This window comes from Siphateles boraxobius, unplaced genomic scaffold (genome assembly GCF_051911475.1).
Source record: "Siphateles boraxobius isolate OS27281-9 unplaced genomic scaffold, OSU_SipBor_1 86, whole genome shotgun sequence".
Taxonomy (NCBI): Eukaryota; Metazoa; Chordata; class Actinopteri; order Cypriniformes; family Leuciscidae; genus Siphateles; species Siphateles boraxobius.
Genome location: NW_027509215.1, coordinates 6,779,078 through 6,800,754, shown reverse-complemented (window position 1 = coordinate 6,800,754; position 21,677 = coordinate 6,779,078). Strand labels below are relative to the sequence as shown.

Genomic DNA, 21,677 nt, shown 5'->3' with positions numbered 1-21,677 from the left:
GTTTCATATCCTTTATTTTTGAAGTTTTGGTTTCAGGTCCTTGCCCTCATGTGATCCTGTTATGTGCCTCCTTGTTTCATGTTATGTTCTCATAGGTTCTCATTGGTTTGACTGTGCACATGTGTTCCTTGTTTGCTCTTTAGTTTCATTGTTGCCTTGTCTAATATTGTCCCCGTAACCGCTGTGTGGTGAGTTTTATGTTATGGTCAAATTTAATTTTCAAGTTGAGCCAAGTCTTGGTTTATTTGTATTTGTTCATGTTTTGGATCAATAAAAACTGCACTTGGGTTCTCACTACACTCGCCTCCAGTGGATCTTTTACAACTGCATAGTCTTTACTGTGTAAATTAAATATATATTTATTCTTATTAAAGTTAAAAAAAGTGATTCAGTCAAGAGCAGTGAGGGATTTTCTCTTAGTCTTTTTCTGTTTGATCAATATTAACCCCACAGACGACAGCATGTATATTAGGCTGCTGTCACTTAAAGACCCTATGGATCTAATATACTGATACACATTGGCTTTCTTTCTCAACTATTTGCATTCATTTAAGACATAAACGGCTGCTTACAAGGATACTTGCAAATGCAAAAGCAAGCATTTGAAAGACAGTATTTGACCGCTCAAGCTCAATACGTTGCCAAAAATAACTAATTTCAGTACTCACGCGCTGTATATACCGAAATGAGTTCCTTTTCGTTGCTTATTGCACTTCAGTGGGTTAAAACGTGAGATTACTGTGGTCTTTTTGTCAACAGAATCATCTGAGAAACAGATGACTATAGCAAAAATCTTGATGTCTAAAAGAAGATTCTAATTTGTGATTTTTCTTTGTCCTATAAGACAAAGAGTATGAATGGCCACTTTTGCATGTGTATTGCTGAGTAAAATCTAATTTTTGAGCCTGCAAATGCAGTAGATTCACAGAATCCAGATGGCTCAGTGTGGTCAGCTGCAACAAAAATGGAACCATCACTCATTGAATTATTTGTGTTTCTGGGAAGATTTTATTTTTGTTGGATGACAGCAGACAGGATCTTTATAGTTTGGAGATTTTAAGGTCTGACCCCTGCCCTGACCCCTCCAACTAAGCCTTGAATGTCCCAAAGGCAGGCAAAAGGGGCACCAAAATATATACAAAAAGTTTATTATCTAAAATATTTAATGCCTCAGGTAGTTGTGGCTGATATACTGCTTTGTCTCATATGGCGGTTACGCATCATTCCTTGTTGTTTATATCGCTAAATATATCGTACTCATCAACCAGATATCTGATATTATCTAGTTCCCTTTCGTTGTCACTCCGAGTTACGTCGGATGACGTAGAATGGGGGTTTCGCTTAGAAAGCCTATCAACTTCGAGTATTACAAAACGAGCCAATGGCAAAGAAATGCCATGGGTCTGCGGAATTTGCATGACGTAACTCCGCCCCACCTCGTGGGTATAAAAGGAGGACGCCGGCAACAGGCAGATATGTTTTCGCTTCGGAGCCAAGTGTATTCTTCACTCCCTAAGCTATCTGATTGTCAGCTTCTTACGAGACGAGCAACTCTCCAGTGTTGGTGTGACGGCGATCTCCCGGCGAGTGCACACTTCCTGCCTATCTGAGCGTGGTTTGCCAGTGAGTGTGTTCTCTGCGGGCGCTTCAGCACTGAGTTTCTCTCACAAAAAGAGCTTGCACGAGGCACGTCTTTTTAAAGATGCCTCGCCCGTGCACTTCTGGTTGCGGTCGACTTGTGTCTGATTCTGATGGGCACGAGCGTTGTCTAGTGTGTTTGGGCATTAATCACGCTAGAGCAGCGCTCGTGGATGAGTCATGTTCTCTCTGTGGGAACATGACCATCGCGACACTTAGATCGAGATTCAATGATCTCGCAAGAGTGAGAGTCCCCTCATCCACACCCCGATCCAGCGCCTCCTCGAGAGGCTCTACTTCGGCTGGTGGCCAGGGTGATCTGACGTTGACTGTGTGGAACAAAGCGCCGACTATTTGTCCGTGCCCCACAGCACCTTGTTGCAACCCGCGAGCGTTCAGGGGATTCCCGCGGGACCGTCGTTTGATGTCCCGCGGGTTTCCTTTGGCGCTCCAGATGTAGACACGATGTCAATCGCAGCATCACAAGGCGGGTCTGATTCATCTGGAAGTGACTCGTCATAGCTGCCACCTTCTGGTGTGAATACGGCTGTGGCTCAGTCTGATTCAGAGATGACGGCCATGCTTTCCCGGGCGGCCGCGACCATCGGTTTAGAGTGGACCCCTCCGCCCTGTCCCGAGCGCTCGCGGCTGGATGATTGGTTTTTGGGTGCAGCTGCGGCTTCCCGTCCTCAGCCTGCCCCAATACCATTCTTCCCGGATGTGCATGATGAAATCTCGAAGTCCTGGAAGACTCCCATGTCTTCCTGTGACCGCTCGCTGGTTTCATCCGCCTTTCCTCCCCTCGATGGGGCAGCTGCCCGTGGGTACACTGGGCTCCCCCCGGTTGAACGCTCTGTTGCGATGCAGCTGTGTCCTCAGAGTGCTTCTTCTCGTGGCGAGCCTAAGCACCCATCCAAAGCCTGTAGGTTTTCGTCTACCCTAGTGGCGAAGTCCTACAGAGCGGCGGGACAGGCGGCTGCCTCTTTGCATGCCATGGCCCCTCTGCAGGTCTACCAGGCCCAGATGCTAAGGGACTTGCACGAGGGTAGGACGGACCCAGGGCTCTTTGATGAGCTGCGCGCTGCCACCGACCTCACCCTCCGGGCGACGAAGGTGACCGCACGCTCCCTGGGTCTGGTGATGTCCACAGCTGTGGTCCAGGAGAGACATCTATGGCTGAACCTGGCTGACATGCGGGATGCTGAGCGGTCCCGTCTGCTCGACATCCCCATGTCCCAGGCCGGCCTATTCGGCGGTGCGGTGGAGGATTTTGCCCAACAGTTTTCCACCGCCCAGAAACAGACTGAGGCCATCAAACACATTCTGCCCCGACGGCCCGCTGCTGGCTCCACCCAGCCGACCGGGCAGAACCCTCAGTCTGTTCGCCGCCGAGGGCGCCCTCCTACGGCTCCCCCCCTCCCGCCCGGCCCAAGCAGCAGCCTCCACCCGGGCCCGGTAGCAGAGGAAGCCGTAAGAAGGCGCCCCAGCCCTCTCTGAGACGGGCTGCTCAGGGATGTTGAAATTCACTTCTCAGGAGATGGTAGCAGGACCACTCCTTCCCCCGGTGGAGGGCCGGGGGAAAATCTTTTGTTCTCCACTCCCCGCTGCTCACCCACGGGCACATCCCTGAGCACACAGAGTTCTCGGACGACACGGTGCGCCGCCCATCCTCCTCTGTCTCAGAGCCGGATGACAGTGAGCGCCGTCCCCGGACCGTGCCGCTCTCATCCTCCTCTGTCACCAGCCCCTTGGCAGAGCAGACCCCCGTGGAACGTTCGTCCTTCCCTGGTCTCCTCTGTCAGGGCGCGGTCAATGACTGTGCCCCCACACCGGGCCGCTATGCCGTCCACGTCTGGGACAGTCATTCCGCCTTGCTGCACCACCGGTGGGAAGTCTGTGGTTCGTATGACCCCGCTGGTACAGTTCTTGGGAGCCTGGCTAGAGCTTCCCAACCTGTCCCGCTGGGTTGCGTGGACGATCAGGCTCGGCTACGCGATTCAGTTCGTGCGGTCTCCTCCCCGCTTCAGGGGAGTCCGCTCCACTATGGTCGGTGGCAATGCCCCTATCATGAGAGCGGAGGTTGCCACCCTGCTGGCGAAGGGTGCGATCGAGACTGTCCCTCCAGCCGAAATGAGGTCCGGCTTCTACAGCCCGTACTTCATTGTCCCGAAGAAAACCGGTGGGTTACGGCCAATCCTGGACCTGCACGTTCTGAACCGCTCCCTTCACAGGCTGCCGTTCAAGATGCTCACGGCCAAACGCATTTTCGAATGTGTGCGGCCCCAGGATTTATTTGCAGCAATCGACCTGAAGGACGCCTACTTTCATGTCTCCATTCTTCCTCGACACAAACCGTTCCTACGGTTTGCTTTCGAGGGGCAGGCATATCAGTACGCGGTTCTCCCCTTCGGGCTAGCCCTGTCTCCTCGCGTCTTCACGAAGGTCGTCGAGGCTGCCCTTGTTCCCCTTCGGGAACACGGGGTCCGCATCCTGAACTATCTCGACGACTGGCTGATCCTAGCTCACTCTCGAGACCAGGTTTGCGAACACAGGGACCTTGTGCTCCAGCACCTAGCCCGTCTGGGCCTTCGGGTCAACTGGGAGAGGAGCAAACTTTGCCCCGTGCAGAGGATCTCTTTTCTCGGTATGGACATCGACTCGGTCGCCATGTCAGCGCAGCTTACGAGCGAGCGCGCGCAGTCACTGCTGACTTGCCTGAGACAGTTCGAGGGCAAGAGTGCGGTTCCACTGATACTTTTTCAGAGGCTCCTGGGGCATATGGCATCTGCAGCCGCGGCGACGCCGCTCGGATTGCTTCATATGAGACCGCTTCAGCTTTGGCTCCGCGACCGAGTCCCGAGGTGGGCATGGCAATGCGGCACCCTCCGAGTACTAGTTACTCCGACCTGCCGTCAGACCTTCACCCTGTGGTTGAACCTCTGTTTTCTCAGGGCGGGTGTCCCCCTGGAACGAGCTTCACGGCATGTTGTTGTAACGACAGATGCCTCCGCCACGGGCTGGGGTGCCATGTGCAATGGACGTGCCGCTGCGGGCTCCTGGACAGGACCCCAGCGGCTATGGCACGTCAATTGCCTCGAGTTGCTGGCTGTACGTCTTGCTCTGCGCCGCTTCCGGGCCGTGCTCAAGAACCAACACGTACTAGTCCGTTCAGACAATACCGCCACCGTTGCGTACATCAACCATCAAGGTGGTCTGCGCTCCCGCCGTATGTCGCAACTCGCCCGCCACCTCCTCATTTGGAGTCAGAAGCATCTGAGGTCGCTTCATGCCATTTATATCCCCGGAGCCCTGAACTGTGCAGCCGACGAGCTCTCACGGCTTCAGCCCCTCCCGGGAGATTGGCGACTCCATCCCCAGTCGGTTCAGCTGATTTGGGACCAGTTCGGGGACGCTCAGATAGATCTGTTTGCCTCTCACGACTCGACCCATTGCGCCCTGTTCTATTCCCTGACCGAGGGCACGCTCTGCACGGATGCACTGGCGCACAGCTGGCCGCGGGGCCGCAAATATGCGTTTCCCCCAGGGAGCCTTCTTGCGCAGACCCTGCGCAAGGTCAGGGAGGACGAGGAGCAGGTCATTCTGGTCGCGCGGTACTGGCCCACCCGGACCTGGTTCTCCGAACTTGTACTCCTCGCGACAGCACCTCCTTTGCCCATTCCTCTGAGGAAGGACCTCCTTTCTCAGGGACGGGGCACCCTGTGGCACCCTCGTCCCGATCTTTGGAACCTCCACGTGTGGCTCCTGGATGGGACGAGGTAGGTTTGAGTACCCTACCACCACCGGTGGTGGCTACCATCACTTCCGCTAGAGCTTCGTCCACGAGACATCTCTATGCGTTGAAGTGGAACCTCTTCGTCAACTGGTGCTCTTCTCACCGAGAAGACCCCCGGAGATGTTCGATCAGTGTCGTGCTGGACAGAGCAGTGCCAAGGCTGGGTCTGCCTCCTCCAGGGGCAGCGCAGCGCAGATATGAGGAAACATATCTGCCTGTTGCCGGCGTCCTCCTTTTATACCCACGAGGTGGGGCGGAGTTACGTCATGCAAATTCCGCAGACCCATGGCATTTCTTTGCCATTGGCTCGTTTAGTAATACTCGAAGTTGATAGGCTTTCTAAGCGAAACCCCCATTCGTCGTCATCCGACGTAACGTCTCCGTTCCCTACTCAGGGAACGAGGGTTACACACGTAACCGAGACGTTTTGTCTGTCACATTGATCTGACTTTGCTAGCTTTCATCTAAATCACTATCGCTCGCAAAACGCACTAGCCTTCCGCTAGCCTGTTAATCTGCCATCCGTGTTTGCCGTCTTTTATTCTCTCACGCCTTTTCGAGTCCATCAAACATATGAGGTGAGTAGGATCAGTCAACAAACACGGTGAGTCATGTCTTCTCCTATTATTGTCACTTGCACTTCATGTCACATGTATAGTATAGCCTTCTCTGTCAGCGTCGAGGGCTTTACATGTGATAAATGCAGGGAGACAGTCAGGCTGACGGAGAGGATTTCAGAACTAGAGACACGCATCCAAATTTTAATCGAGGATAGTAAGAAATCAAGGGCTTTAAATACTGCTTTGGATGTGACTAGCTTAGTGAACTCTGTACATTGTTTGGTTACGGCTGTAGAGCCTGTGAAGCAGGGCAACTGGGTGACCGTGAGATGCTGTGGTCGCAGGACAAAACACCGCTCTTCTGTTCCGATAACAACATTAAACAGGTTCTCTCCACTCAGTGAAGCACCCACTGAGAATCCTGTTGAAAGTGCCCTAGTTATTGGTGATTCGATTACACGGAACGTGAAATTAGAGACATCAGCCACCATAGTCACATGTTTGCCGGGAGCCAGAGCACATGACATCAAAGCAAATTTAAAAGTGCTGGCTAATGTTAATCGTAAATTCTCTAAGATTATTATTCACATTGGCACTAATGATGTTCGACTTCGCCAGTCAGAGATCACCAAAATTAACATTAAAGAGGTGTGTGAACTCGCAAGTACGATGTCAGGCACTGTAATTTGCTCTGGCCCCCTTCTTGTTCGAAGGAGTGATGAGATACTTAGTAGACTGTCCTCGCTCAATGGCTGGCTCTCTAAGTAGTGTCCGAAAAATAATATAGGGTTCATAGACAATTGGAAAAGTTTTTGGGCAGACCTGACCTGTTGAAAAGAGATGGTATTCATCCCTCCTGGGATTGGACTGCTCTTCTCTCTAGTAATATGGCAAATAGTCTTAAGGTGATGATACACAGGGCAACTTTTTGAGCAATGTTGCTGGGCAATCTTGCTGAGCGATTGTTGCTTGGGCACTTTCCCATTGAAAATGGGCAATAAATGTCTATCTGGATAATTTAGATTGGTCGTGGGACCTGTGTCTCACCTGGTTGCCCGTTGACGGCAACATTGCCCAGTGACATTGCCCAAAAAGTTGCCCTGTGTATCATCACCTTTAGAGATCAAACATGACAATCTGGGGCTCAGGTCAGGAAGCAGACAGACTGGCTACACCAACCGTCTGCTAGTTGTTTCACGTCACTGAGGTCAGATAAATCCCAGATAAACATAAAAGAGACTGTGTCTCTTCCCCGAATTAGGAAATACAAAAAACTCCCAAACCCATTTAAGGGTAAAAATTTGATTGATGTTCAACAAATAAAAAACAAATATAATACAGATGAAAAAATGATAAAGCTTGGGTTGCTGAATATTCGATCCCTTTCTTCAAAAGCACTTATTTTTTAATGATATGATTAGACCATAACCTAGATGTGCTGTGTTTGAAAGAAACCTGGCTAAAATCAGATAATTACATTATTTTAAATGAGTCCACCCTGCAAGATTACTGCTATAAACACGAGGCTTGTTTAAAAGGAAAAGGGGGAGGTATTGCTTTAATATATAGCAATATCTTCAGTATTACGTAGAAGTCTAGTTTCAAATATAATTCTTTTGAAGTGATGGTGCTTTCTTTAACGTTATCTAGTGTATGTGATACATCCCGTTTGACATTTGTGCTGGCTACTGTATACAGGCCACCAGGGCACCATACAGATTTTATCAAAGAATTTTCTGATTTTCTATCAGAGTTAGCACTGGCTGCAGATAAAGACCTAATTATTGGTGGAGTTAGACAACACGTGTCAGGACCTACTCATTGTCGTAATCATACTTTAGATTTAACATTGTCACATGGAATCAATGTTGATGCCATTGAAATTCTGCAGCAGAGCGATGACTTCTCAGATAATTATTTAATTTCATGTATACTTAATTTAGCCGAGGTTGCAAAGCCGACTCTGTCCTATAAATATGGTAGAACTATCACTTCTGCCACTAAAGATTGCTTTATATATTTAATTTTCCTGATCAGTTTCATTTCGTCAGCATCCCAGATAGCTTAGAAAAACTCGATATTGCGAAAGAAACTTTTGACTCTCTCTTTTCCAGCACTTTAGACACAGTTGCTCCATTGCACTTAAAGGAGATTAAAGGAAATAGTCCAACACCGTGGTACAATGAGCACACTGGGCCCTTAAGAGAGCAGCCAGAAAAATGGAGCGTAGCTGGTAAAAAACAAAATTAGAATTTTTTTGCATTTCATGGAGAGAGAGCATGATTGCGTACAGAAAGGCCTTACAAACTGCTAGATCTGTTTGTTTTTCAACACTTTTAGAAGAAAACAAACACAACCCTAGGTATTTATTCGAAACAGTGGCTAAATTATGGAAAAATAAAAATAAAACCAACTTGATCCTAGAGAATTAGTCAATTACAGGCCGATTTCAAATCTACCTTTTCTGTCAAAATTAATAGAAAAGGCATTATCGTCACAACTATGTTCCTTTTTTGAAAAAAAAGGTATCTTCGAGGATTCCCAGTCAGGATTTAGACCATATCACAGTACTGAGACTGCTCTCATTAGAGTTACAAATGATTTGCCCTTATCATCCAATCGAGTTGTAGTGTTACTGGATCTTAGTGCTGCATTTGATACCATCGACCACAACATTCATTCGAATAGACTCGAAAATGATGTTGGCATTAGTGGAATTGCACTAGCATGGTTTAAATCATACTTATCTGTCAGTTTTCAGATTGTAGCAATAAATAAAGAGATGTCATATCGATCAAAAGTTCAGTATGGAGTACCACAAGGCTCAGTACTAAGACCGTTGCTGTTCACCCTGTACATGCTACCCTTGGGAGATATCATTAGGAAGCAAGGCATTCGATTTCACTGTTATGCTGATGATACTCAGCTTTATATTTCTTCGTGCCCCGACGAAGCGCACAAATTAACAAAATTAACGGAATGCATAGCTGATATAAAAACATTTGGATGAATAGTAATTTCCTACTACTTAATTCTGAAAAAACAGAGTTTCTAATAATTGGGCAAAAAACCTCTGCACGTATTAACCCAGAATACTGTCTAACAATTCTTTGTCGTCAGTTAGGAACCTGCACTACAAAAAAAAAATCCTAATTTTACAGAAAATAACTGATTTTTTGACGATCATTTTCTTTCATTTTAAATTGTACTCAAAAAACTTTAAAATTACAAATAATATCTGTAAAATAAAAATTCAGCTGTTATTTTAGGTATTGTGACATTAATGACAAATTACAGTAATTTACATTTTTTATACAGAAAATTGATTGTATTTTTCATACAGTATTTTTTCTGTTTTCTTAAATTACATAAAAAGGTATGTAAAATTACAAATATAATCTGTAATTTAACAGTAACAAAACAGTTAAATGATAAAATGGTCAAATGACTGTCAGCTCCCCAAAAAAACTGTAAAACATCCTAAATTAAATAAACCGAAAAAACACTGTTATTTCACAGGTATTTCCTGCATTATTATGATCAAATACCTTCATTGTAAAAAAATCGTAAAAAAAGGGTCAAATGACTGGCAGCTGCGGCTGCCAAACAAAAAACATAAAATTAAAGTAAAATATGCTAATTTAAATAAAGTGTAAAAAACTTTAAAATAAATTTGATGTCACCATGATTGGGATCAGTGTCTGCTTTAGTTGGGGTCATGACCCTTGAGAATTAACTTTTGCTTTTCTCTGGCTGCTTTAACTGTGTATTTGATACACGTTTGTCATAGTCATAAATGCTGGAGAAAATATCAGATGATCTCGATCATTAATAGATGATGTTATAGTCATCATATGATGATCTGATTCACTGATATGACAGTCAAATCTCTGAATATGATAGCTTAGATTACAGAGTATGTAGGTGGAATTTAGCTTTACACAAAGTCTTAAAATAATGTCATAATTTTTTCACATGACCCTTGGAATATTGTGGTATCAGTATTATAACAATCTGCATTTAAAAAAGTATATATATATACTACACAAAAAAAGTTTTGTCATTTTTTTTAGTTGTATAGAGACATCAAGAATCAACATATGAATCTCAACAATGGTGACAACCAAAATGTGTTTTTTCTTTCATTGTCAGCATTGTTGTGATTCATACGCTGATTCTTGATGTCTGAGTGAGTCTATATGATCCTGTCAAATATTTTCTGTATAATGACTTCATAAAATCTGAGTATCACAGCACTGGAAAATGTTTTATAGAAGCTTTGTCATTCAAAATGAATAACTAATATTTAATGACATAATCAGATATTATACTTCAGATGGTATCAATGGAGCCAGACTCTACGTGATGACTATTCTCACTACAAAGTGATCAATATTATCTGATCCGAGTTTCTCTTAGACTCTTACCATAACAAATATGCATCAGAGACACACAGCTAATGCAGCCAGAGAAACATTATAGTTCAACACTAAAAGTTCAAGAGTCCAACTAAAGCAAACACTGATCTCCATCATGGTGCCATCAAACTTTATTCTTTTCAATAAAGCTTCAACTTCTAAACCTCTGTTAATTCTCAATAATAATGTTAGTATGAAAGAAATAAAGTCTGGATTGTAATAAGTGAAGATGCTTAGATCCTGAGAGATCTGGTAGTGTTTAATGTTCTGTTGGGGTTTAAAGTGTTTCTGTATGGTGTATTTCGTGTGTCACCATTGTGTTGAAGAGTAGAGCCTGAGCTTCACTCCAGGATGAGCAAATAAACACTGATGAAATGCTGCATGTTTCTTTATTTAACTGACAGAAACTGTGTAGTTACTGATGTAGTGACGTATATAGTCAAAGCAAATCATGCATGTAATTAACTGTGTGTTTTTCAGTAAATAAATCAGAAAATATATGTGAAGTAACTGTTTTAACTGTGTGTTTCTGTTAAAAAAGATTAATTGAGATTTCTGTAAATGTATTTTGCACTTATTTAAATTAAGATATTTTACATTAATTTTATGGTTTTTGTATGGCAGCCGTTGCTGACAGTCATTTGACTTTTTTATGGGATTGTTTTACAATGAAGGTGTTTGATCGTAATAATTTAGCAAATAGTTGAAAAATAACAGTGTTTTTCTGTAAAAAATTTAAGTACAATTTCTGTAAAAGTTTTTTGCATTTCATTTAAATTACGATATTTTACTTTATTTTTACGTTTTTTGTTTGGCATCCGCAGCTGCCAGTCATTGACCGTTTTTTACGATTTTTTTTTACAGTGTGGGTGCGCTCTTTGATACCAATCTTTCATTTGAAAGCTTTCCTGGCATCTGTAAAACCGCATTCTTCCATCTTAAAAATATATCTAAATTTACGACATATGCTTTCAATGAAAAATGTGAAAAAGTTAGTTCATGACCTCAAGGCTAGATTATTGTAATGCTCTACTGGGTGGTTGCGCTGCACCCTTAATAAGCAAAGTCCAGTTGGTCCAAAACGCAGCAGCTAGAGTTCTCACTGGAACCAGGAAGTATGACCATATTAGCCCTGTTCTGTCAACACTGCATTGGCTCCCTATTAAACATCGTATAAATTTTAAAATATTGCTGATTACTTACAAAGCACTAAATGGTTTAGCTCCCCTGTTCTTGAGCGAGCTCTTAACGCATTATAGTCCTTATCGTCTATTGCGCTCTCAAAATTCTGGCCAGTTGATAATACCTAGAATATCTAAATCGACTGCTGGCGGTAGATCCTTTTCCTATTTAGCACTTACACTGTGGAACAGTCTTCCTAACATTGTCCGGGAAGCAGACACACTCTGTTTAAATCTAGACAAAAAGCTCATCTCTTTTACCTGGCATTCATATAGATCATTATACATTTATACTTTTTTAAATCAGTTAGGTTAGGTCAGCCGGAACCGGGGACACTTCCTATAACACCTGATGTACTCGTTACATCATAAGAGGTTTACTGAAGTCAGCCGGATCCGGGCGCTATCCAGATCAGATGGTGGACCTGTGCCTGGACCCATCCACAACGCATGTCTGAAGTGCCAGCCTCATCAGCCCTGTGAAGGCCTCATCGACACGACAGCCATCTGCCCTGATCCTCAACCAACTCGTCTCCATACCGGCATGATGACTCCGACTTCCAACCAGATGGAACTGGATAAATATTCTGAATGTTCTGATCTAAATCTGACTTCTGAACTGTAATGCTGTCTGAATCATAATCATACACTGTTTGTTCGTTGGCCAGATGAGAACTGGCCCCCCGACTGAGCCTGGTTTCTCCCAAGGTTTTTTTCTCTCCATTCTGTCACTGATGGAGTTTTGGTTCCATGCCACTGTTGCCTTGGCTTTTGGCTTGCTTAGTTGGGGACATTTTAATATTCAACAATATTATTGATCTGCCTTACTTAAGGTGGACGATGACGCAATTTTCTTCTAGAAACAAACTTTGTTGTATTATTTTCATGTTATCACTGTGAAGCTGCTTTGATACAATCTGTATTATAAAAAGCGCTATATAAATAAAGGTGACTTGACTTGACTTGACTCATGTGACGTTGCCGTGCTGCACTGTCATGGAAGCTTATCAGTTACAGTTAAAAGCAGGTGATTTTCCACCATTCAAACATATTTTTATCTTTATTTTGATAGAAAAAGACCATTAAAGATGACAGATTAAAGATAAGATGCTCTTGTTACCTCACTGCATGGAAATTACAGAGAACTAACAGAAAATGTTTCACAGAACTGTAGCCGTACAGTAGGTATCTTCAAAACCACAGGATGTGCTTTTCTACCTTTTTTTTCAATCAATGCTTGTGTGTTTTGCCAGTTCATCATTTCACTGTGCTGTTTCTAAGGTGTCCTGTGGTTGGTTTTAATGTGGTTGCCAGGGTTATTAAAATAAAAAAAAAACATAATAGTATATAAAAATACTACAATAAAACTGGTTGTTAGGGTGTTCTGAGTGGTTGCTAGGGCATATAGTGCATTAGTTCCCACCAACTTTGTTCAGCGATGATGTTCAAAAAAGTCTTTGTTAAAGTTTTATAAGCAATGAACCAAACCAATCAGCCACGATGTGAATCATTACATTACAAACTTTGATTTGAAGCAAAAAAGTATTTGACAATCAGACAAAAATGCATAAGTACAAGACTGTGTACTATGCAACGGAAGTGCGTCGTTGCGAGTGACGGAAGTGAATCAATCAAAACTAACTTTAGCTGGACAATAACTTTATTCTAGAGATGCTATAAAGCCAAAACAATCTCTGTTACTTTAATTTCCTATTATCACTGTAAAGCTGCTTTGAAACAGTCCATATTGTTAAAAGCGCAATATATATATGAAGGTGACTTGACTTGACTACTACAATCTACAAAGAACTATAATCCCATAAAGCATTGAGAACAGCGTAATTAAAAATGATGAAGAAATATAAAACTACTCATATAAAAATGATAATATATTAAAAAAACTACATTTTAAATTTACTGCACAAATATGAATATATATTTAAATATTTTTCTCAAAAGTTTTTTGAGAGTGTAGGTATCAACGCAATTACATAATTTGCAGTGGGCAGTACATTTGGTGTGTCTTGCTTGTTTCAACCCTCTGATTGGTTACATTTTCTGTACAGCATCATGGGTAAATGTTTTTTTTTTTACCATGAATTCTGCTGTTGAACATGATTATTTTAAAACAATGTGGGCCAAAGGCTTCAACAAAAGCAAATACTGTGTTGATTAAGAACCTTGTAGGTCACAGTAAGGCTGTCTATAAAAGCTTATGATTTATTGTTAAAAATCAATTTCCCCATGGAAAGTTTTTACTTCTGGAACCCGACTGTAGCTCTCTATTGGACGCTGGTTTCTGTGGTTTTCTGGATGGTTGCATTAAGTCTCTATGATATTCTGATCTGTAAATAGGTGTACCAGGCAAAATCATAATTTCCGATGTTTCATAATAAGGGTTAGGGGTTTGCTCAAAACACTAACTCCCAATGATAAACCATAATAGTGATTCTTGCCATTTCAAACTTCACAAAATCGTCACATTTGTAAAATATAATCATGTGAATTCATTAGAATACAGATCCAAAGAACACATAAATACATGATCATCTCTGCTCTTACCAGGCTGATGATGAGGAAGAGGATGAGGAAAGACGCTCTTGCCATGTGTCTATGCATTCTGATCACGATTGTTCCCAGAGATCTCACGCACAGCATTATAAAGTCTAAAAGAGAAGGTACATTGTTTTAAAATACAGAGAGAGAGAGAGAGAGAGAGAGAGAGAGAGAGAGAGAGAGAGAGAGAGAGAGAGAGAGAGAGAGAGAGAGAGATAGAGACTGCTTCAGTACTATTGGCTACATCATAACATACTGCACCAGAGTAGCTGATGTTCAGTCTGGACCTACAACAACACAACCAACCCATCACTGAATTACCCCTACATTCTTTATTATAACCCCATCTCAAATAATCAAATTTCTGATCGCTGAAGTGCGCAGGAACGATGGGGAGGGAGGGGTTTATGTCGACCAGATTTACTGATCCACAGCGAATCTAAGGAGGTATAAAAACCCTTAAGACGAGACCTGTGCCAGGATAGTGAGCGGTCTCCGGGCCCCCACTGTCTTACTCATCTTTATTAGTTCCCCCAAAAAATGAATAAATGGATGAATCATAGCGCACAGAGAAAGCATAAAACATAAAACACACAGAACGACCACAGATTCAATTACATGCAGCCGAAGAACTCCTTTCTTGCCTGATCAGAAAAACAAGAATTCTATGACACCAGTAATTTAAGAGTAAATTAATCTAATTTCATACTGAACCTCTGAAAGTTTGTTCTGGTTGAATGTGAACGCTTTACATTCACTAAGCTCTCGTTTTGTAAATGTACATCTTATGCTTGCAAATACACTTTTTATATGCTTTTGTAACCCTATGGGATGCAAACAGGTACTTCAAGGAGAGAAAGACAGAGTGTCAATCAAACAGAAGGTTTTTATTTATGGATGCAAAACACACTGAGGCTCTGATAACCAGCATAATGAGAAGCACAGGGCTAAACACGGCTCTGTTTTGAATGGGCTCTGTGTCTTGAAGCAAGGGCAAAACAGCATCTGGCAATAATAACGACGGTCATTTAACATTGTATGTTCTTGTACATTTTTATAACACTAATGCTATTGTGATCTACTGTATTGCTGTAGCCTATTAATGGTGAGACATCATTTCCACTACACAAAAAGACTGTAACACAAAGAGAAAAGCATCACAGTTTCAGCACCAAACCAACACAGAGTGCTTCATTTGTTCTTCATATGGTACTTCATATGGTTCATAATGCCAAACCTTTACAAGGTCAAATGCTGAATAAGATAGAGGTCAATACATTTGAAACACTTTTTGAAAATTTGATTCGTTTTGATACAATCATTCGAAAGGGAGTATACAGTTTTTTGCATGGATGTGAAGGCAGCATTAATGTGTGCTGTGACTCACTGCATGCCTTCATATTCACTGCAGAAATCTGGATTGATTTACTGATGATGATGTGAGGCGTTAGAAAGAGACAACAGACCTAATGCATGAGAGAATCCATCAAAATTGTCTGATTATTGGCTTTACATGGTGCTTTGCTTCAAATGACACTGGCAATGTTTCTCTGACTAAGACACACATGAGCTTGGTTCATGATCAATGTTCAATGGCTGTTTAGAACATTTCACCCCAAAAGAAAAAAAGCATTATTCTATTAAATATATGTTTATCACACTTTAAGATATTTGAATTATCTTCATTACAGTATAACACATTTTTCCTCCCTTTGTTGTCAGTGTTAACGTCAAGAGATTCTACTTCTGAGTTTGACTGTATTTCTCATTATTCTTAATGATGGTTCTCATTAGATTCTCATTACTGTAATAGAGTAATGAAATCATCCTGTCTGGACAGTTTTTTTATTTAGATCAGTAGGCTATAGCCTGCGTTAAAGGTAGCACTAACAAACAGAGCCTCAATGTATCAATAATTTACTGTTTAAATAATAGGCTATATACATATTTTCTGCATTACAGTCAATTAAAAGGTGATGAATTGTCATTAAAATAAGGTCACCGTTGGGAAAAAACTGAAATAATATCGTTTTTATTGCGATGTGAAATGTAAAATGTTCTGGACAAGCTTCGTAAGATTCACCCATTATAGTTTCTAAAAAAACGCTCATATGCTGAGCAACGATTTTGGTCAAATATGTGTGGGATGCATTGAAATGCATAATTTTCAAGTGATGATGTTGATGAATCGGTGCATTATAACCCATAAATAATCTTTAAATTACATAACTGAACATATATCAAACAATGCAAAGCCCAATGATCTCTCCGTTCCCTGAATATTCACTTATCGTTTATTCATGATTAATCCGTCTATAGAAAACACGCGTGAACCGAATGAGAAATATGTCGTTGATAATCGTGTATTATTGTGAACGGAGGTCGCCCACATTCAATGTATCGCTGTAGCGCTAGACTGCGATCAATGACTGAAGAAACGTGAAGAAGCGCAAACTCACCATCACAGAATGGCACAAGATATAATCCTCCTTCTTCTTTATAACGGCTGCAAATGGACGGTTCGCTTCGTGCACCTGCGATTTCAACTTTGTCATCCGCGTCTCACATCGACAGACTGGAGTAATGAAGGTCTGTAGAGCACTAGAGGAGCGTGAGACTGAGAGCGCTCGTGTGTGTGTGTGTGTGTGTGTGCTCGGTGATTCCCTCACTGCTGACAATCACCTGCACTGACAAAACACCAGCATCCCTCACATTATTAAACCATCACACACTATTATCCATCATCAATGAAACATCATTCACCAACAGTCAACACGTCACATTTTTTCAATAATTTGCATTATGCATTCAACGCATTTTCTTGTCTTTGTTTTGTGAATTTCTCATTGTGGTTTAAAATCCATTAATAATCCTACCACTGACTAGTCACCATCAGATTGCTCTCCAAGATTGAACATCATTATAATCCACTAACTAGTGAACAATCCTTGTTTATCATTGCTAATATCACTCTCCAACACTGAACATATTTTTTTTTATAAATAAACCATCACTCACCATTATTTACCATCATTCACCAACAGTGAATCAAGGTTTTTAGTGTTTGTGATCATTATATCATTATTCATCATCATCACCAATATAGCTTTCCAATATTGAATTCACCAAGAGTGAACGCTTCACAATGAGTCACTAACCTGCGTGATGCATTCAATGTATTTTCTTGTATTTTTTGTTTTGTGGGTTTAAAATTGGGGTTTATAACCCATTAATTAAACAATCATTATTCATCATCACTTATATTGTTCTCAAACACTGAACATAATTAAATAAATGAGCCATCATTCAACAACACAGATCACCTCACAATCTTTACACTAATTGGCATTATGCATTTTCTTTTCTTTTCCTGTCTTTTGTCAATTTCTGGTCATGCTTAGTGATCGATCCAACCAGTCTTCATCATCACTAATATTGCTCTCCAACACTGAACATCACTTATATTAATAAACAATCGCATCCTTATTAATTATTAATCACCAACAGTGACCACTTCACAGTTGTTCACCAATCAGCATAATGCACATTCAATGCAGTTTCATTGAAAACTGTTTTTATGTGGTTCATAATCCATTAACAAGTGAACAATCCAACAATTGCTTATCATCACTAATATTCCTCTCCAACACTGAACTTCACTTGTATTATTAAAAAATCATTCAAAATTTTACTAAACAGTCTTTCTTTGAAGGCCGTTTTACAAGTTTATAATTTTTGTTTGCACTCCATAACTAGTGATCAGTCCTACCATTATTCATCATTATTTGCCATCACTAATATCACTGTCCAACACTGAAAATCACTCATATTGATAAATCATCATACACACCATCATTCCCTATTACTGAACCATCTATAACCAGCACTAAAATGTTTCACCAATCAGTAAACAATTGTCAAAACTAATCATCACATAACAACATTCAAACTCACACACCATTATTCATCACTATCATTCATCATCATTGAAGATTCCATACAGTGCCACCACTCGCCATTACACACAATCAGTGAACCGTCATTCAACACAGATGATTGATGCCCCCATAGAAGTAAAAATAATTTTATACTGTCTTGTGACAAGTTAAATTAGTTTGCACAGTTCAGTGTGAGAACTAGAATAGTCTGTTTGTATGCTTTCATACCAAAACATCGGTCTACTGTACATAATACATTAGCAGGGCATGTTTTCTGGTGTGTGTTTCTGTGAGGTCTAGTTATAGAAGAGTTGAGGTTACTTTTGGAAATGGTTGATGTATGAGCTGGAATTTGTTCCACCATTGATGCCAAGAATAAAGAAGCTGTACAATTTGGACAAGCAGGAATCCATCATGTGGAGAGAAGCGGAGCAGATCACAGCGGTCCGGCTGGGCTTCACCGTCTCTGATCAGTCATAAGAGTGCTGTCTTCTTTAAGTTCTGTCTAGCTGTGCTGTTTTCTCTCACTCTGGAAAAAAAAACCCATTCAGCACTGAAAAGTTTAGTTAAAAAAAAAAACTTAAGAAATTAATACTTTATCAAGTGATGATGCATTCAACTGATCAACTGTGGCATAAAGACATTTGCAATGTTATAAACTATACGGAATATACACGGATGCACTTAAAGCGGCAAGAACCAAGTACTTGTCCATCGTTAGTGATGGTGCTGTAAACCGCAACAAGATTTTTAAGACTTAAGACTATCAACAATATTCTTACACCAATTAAGCCATCAATATGTTCCTCTATGCAGGAGTGTAACACGTTTCTTAGTTTCTTTACGGAAAAAATTTAGAGCATTATGAGTCTATCAGTTCGTTCCCTTGTTCTGCAATTTCTAATACCTATCCACTGAGTTTTCCTGAAACCGCATTCTGTAGCTTTATAATAGTCACTGTTGATTGTATTTTGAAATTAGTGATGGCAATGAATACAACTACATGTACTCTTGACCTAATCTCAACATCTATTCTTAAAAGGAGTCTGACATCAATTAGTCCCCTCATTTTGAACATTGTAAACACCTCCATTACTACTGGTATTGTTCCAAAAGCCCATAAGGTTGCAGCTATTACAAAGCCTGAATGTGATAAGTCTGACCCATCAAATTACAGGTCTATCTACCTTCTCGCTAAGGTTGGAACGTGTCGTTGTGGCACAACTCCATTCACACTTGTTATGCAACAACCTTTTCAGTCTGGGTTTAGAAAGGGACACAGATAGAGACAGCCTTGGTTTGAGTTATACATGACTTTCCTGTCTCAGCTCTACCATCTTGGCCTTGTTAGATCCGAGTGCAGCATTTGACACAGTGTGCCATTCCATCCTGCTAAATAGGGTAGAGAGTTGGCTTGATATCACTGGTACTGTGCAAATAGTTTAAATCTTACCTTACCCTTACTGATCGTTCCCAGTTTGTTGTCTTTGGGAAACAACAAATCTGAAATTGGACAGGTCTGCTATGGTGTTCCTCAGGGATCTGTCTTGGGCCCTATATTGTTTAGCATTTATATGGTTCCTTTGGGGCAAATCACTGACTTAGGGTTATCACTTTTACCTGATCCTGAGGGTTATTGACGCATTTGTTACTTCCAGCATTTATTATTTTAATGCATTATTAGTTGGTTTACCTGCTAAATCAATCAAATGGCTGCAGTATATCCAGAATTCAGCTGCAGGTGTTCTTACACACCATCACATAAGCATGCACATCTCAGGCGTGCTTTATTATAAGTTGCATTGGTTTCCTCTTCAGTCGCGTATCATTTTTAAAACTCTTACACTAACATAAAGAGCTACAGTATGCATGGAATAGCCCCTTCTTATACTGTATATGTGACAAATTTGTGACTAAGTTTATAAATGAAAAACAAACTACAGTTGGTACAAAACGCAGCAGCTAGAGTTCTTACCAGAACCAGGAAGTATGACCATATTAGCCCGGTTCTGTCAGCACTGCATTGGCTCCCTATTAAATAAATATTGCTGATTACTTACAAAGCACTAAATGGTTTAGCTTACCAGTACTTGAGTGATCTCTTAACGCATTATAGTCCTTCACGTCTATTGTGCTCTCAAAATGCTGGCCAGTTGATAATCAAGACCTAGAATATCAAAATCGACTGCTGGCGGTAGATCCTTTTCCTATTTAGCACCAAAACTCTGGAACAGTCTTCCTAACATTGTCCGGGAAGCAGACACACTCTGTCAGTTTAAATCTAGACTAAAAATGCATCTCTTTTACCTGGCATTCATATAGAATATTATACATTCCTATAATTAAAATCAGTTAAATGATTATTAGGCTCCATAGATTAGGTCAGCCGGAACTGGGAACACTTCCTGTAACACCTGATGTACTCGTTACATCATAAGAAGAATGGCATCTACGCTGATGTTAGTCTTTCTGCTTATTCCGAGGTTTACTGTAATCAGCTGGATCTGGGCTGTATCCAGTTCAGATGGTGGATCTGCGCCTAGACACGACCACAGCGCATGATGTAGTCAGCCGGATCCGGGCCGTATCAAGATCAGATGGAGGACCTGCAAATTAAATTTTGCCTCTTTAAATTTAATTAATTAAAATAAGGAAGAGTAACACAATTGTTTAATATTTTGTCACAACTTAATTTAATTGTGTTCAATCAACCTAATATATTTAAAACTGAAGTTTACATAATTCATCTGTGAGAAAACTACATGAATCATTTTTGTTGACAACTAACTGGGCAGTGGATCTGTAGTTCCCAGCATGCTTTGCAAGGGACTGGATTAGGAGGGTAAATTTTGGTATTAAAGTGTTATTTTATGTGTTTTTCTGTAAATGGAAAGATGTTGTCAGTTAATGTTTAATATTCAGTAATGTTAGAAACTTAGAAGGCTTTCTGTAATGTTTTAGAATTTTGTGGTTACCATTATGCAGAAGAGTGGTGACTGTGTTTAGTTTAGGCCTGTGGGCACTCAAAATACTCTATACATTAAACCTCATTTGCAGACCTGCATAAGTAATATTCAATATTACTCTGTAAAAAAGTGGTTTTAATTAAACTGAACACTAGTAGCTACTATCATTTGAAATAACTGTGGAGTCAAATGAGCCAAAATTCTAATGTTGGTGATTTTAGTCAAGTCAAGTCACCTTTATATATATAGCGCTTTTTACAATACAGATTGTATCAAAGCAGCTTCACAGTGATAACATGAAAATAATATAACAGAGTTTGTTTCTAAAAGAAAATTGAGTCAACGTCCACCTTAAGTAAGGCAGATCAATAATATTATTGAATATTAAATGTCCCCAACTAATAAGCCAAAAGCCAAGGCAACAGTGGCAAGGAACCAAAACTCCATCAGGTGACAGAATGGAGAAAAAAACCTTGGGAGAACTCAGACTCAGTCGGAGGGCCAGTTCTCCTCTGGCCAACGAAGGAACAGTGCATGATTTATGATTCGGGCAGCATTACAAGTCAGATTGGATCGGAACATTTAGAATATTTATCCATTTCCATCTTTTGGAAGTCCAAGTAATCA

General features: G+C 41.2%; 1 protein-coding gene across 4 annotated transcripts in view; it reads right to left on the bottom strand.

Annotated features, from left to right (window-relative positions):
• The window catches only part of adcyap1r1a (adenylate cyclase activating polypeptide 1a (pituitary) receptor type I), a 52,901-nt gene extending 36,085 nt beyond the window's left edge, over positions 1-16,816 (bottom strand). The window contains exons 1-2 of one of the 4 annotated variants that reach the window (XM_077222430.1): positions 16,606-16,816; positions 14,153-14,256 (exon numbers count right to left, since the gene is read on the bottom strand). In XM_077222430.1, coding sequence (XP_077078545.1) covers positions 14,153-14,248 — 96 coding nt within the window. In that variant the 5' untranslated portion in view covers positions 14,249-14,256; positions 16,606-16,816. The remainder of the gene's footprint in view (positions 1-14,152; positions 14,257-16,605) is intronic. The other 3 variants (XM_077222427.1, XM_077222428.1, XM_077222429.1) reach the window with 3 other exon arrangements.
• Between the last annotated feature and the right edge of the window lie 4,861 nt (positions 16,817-21,677).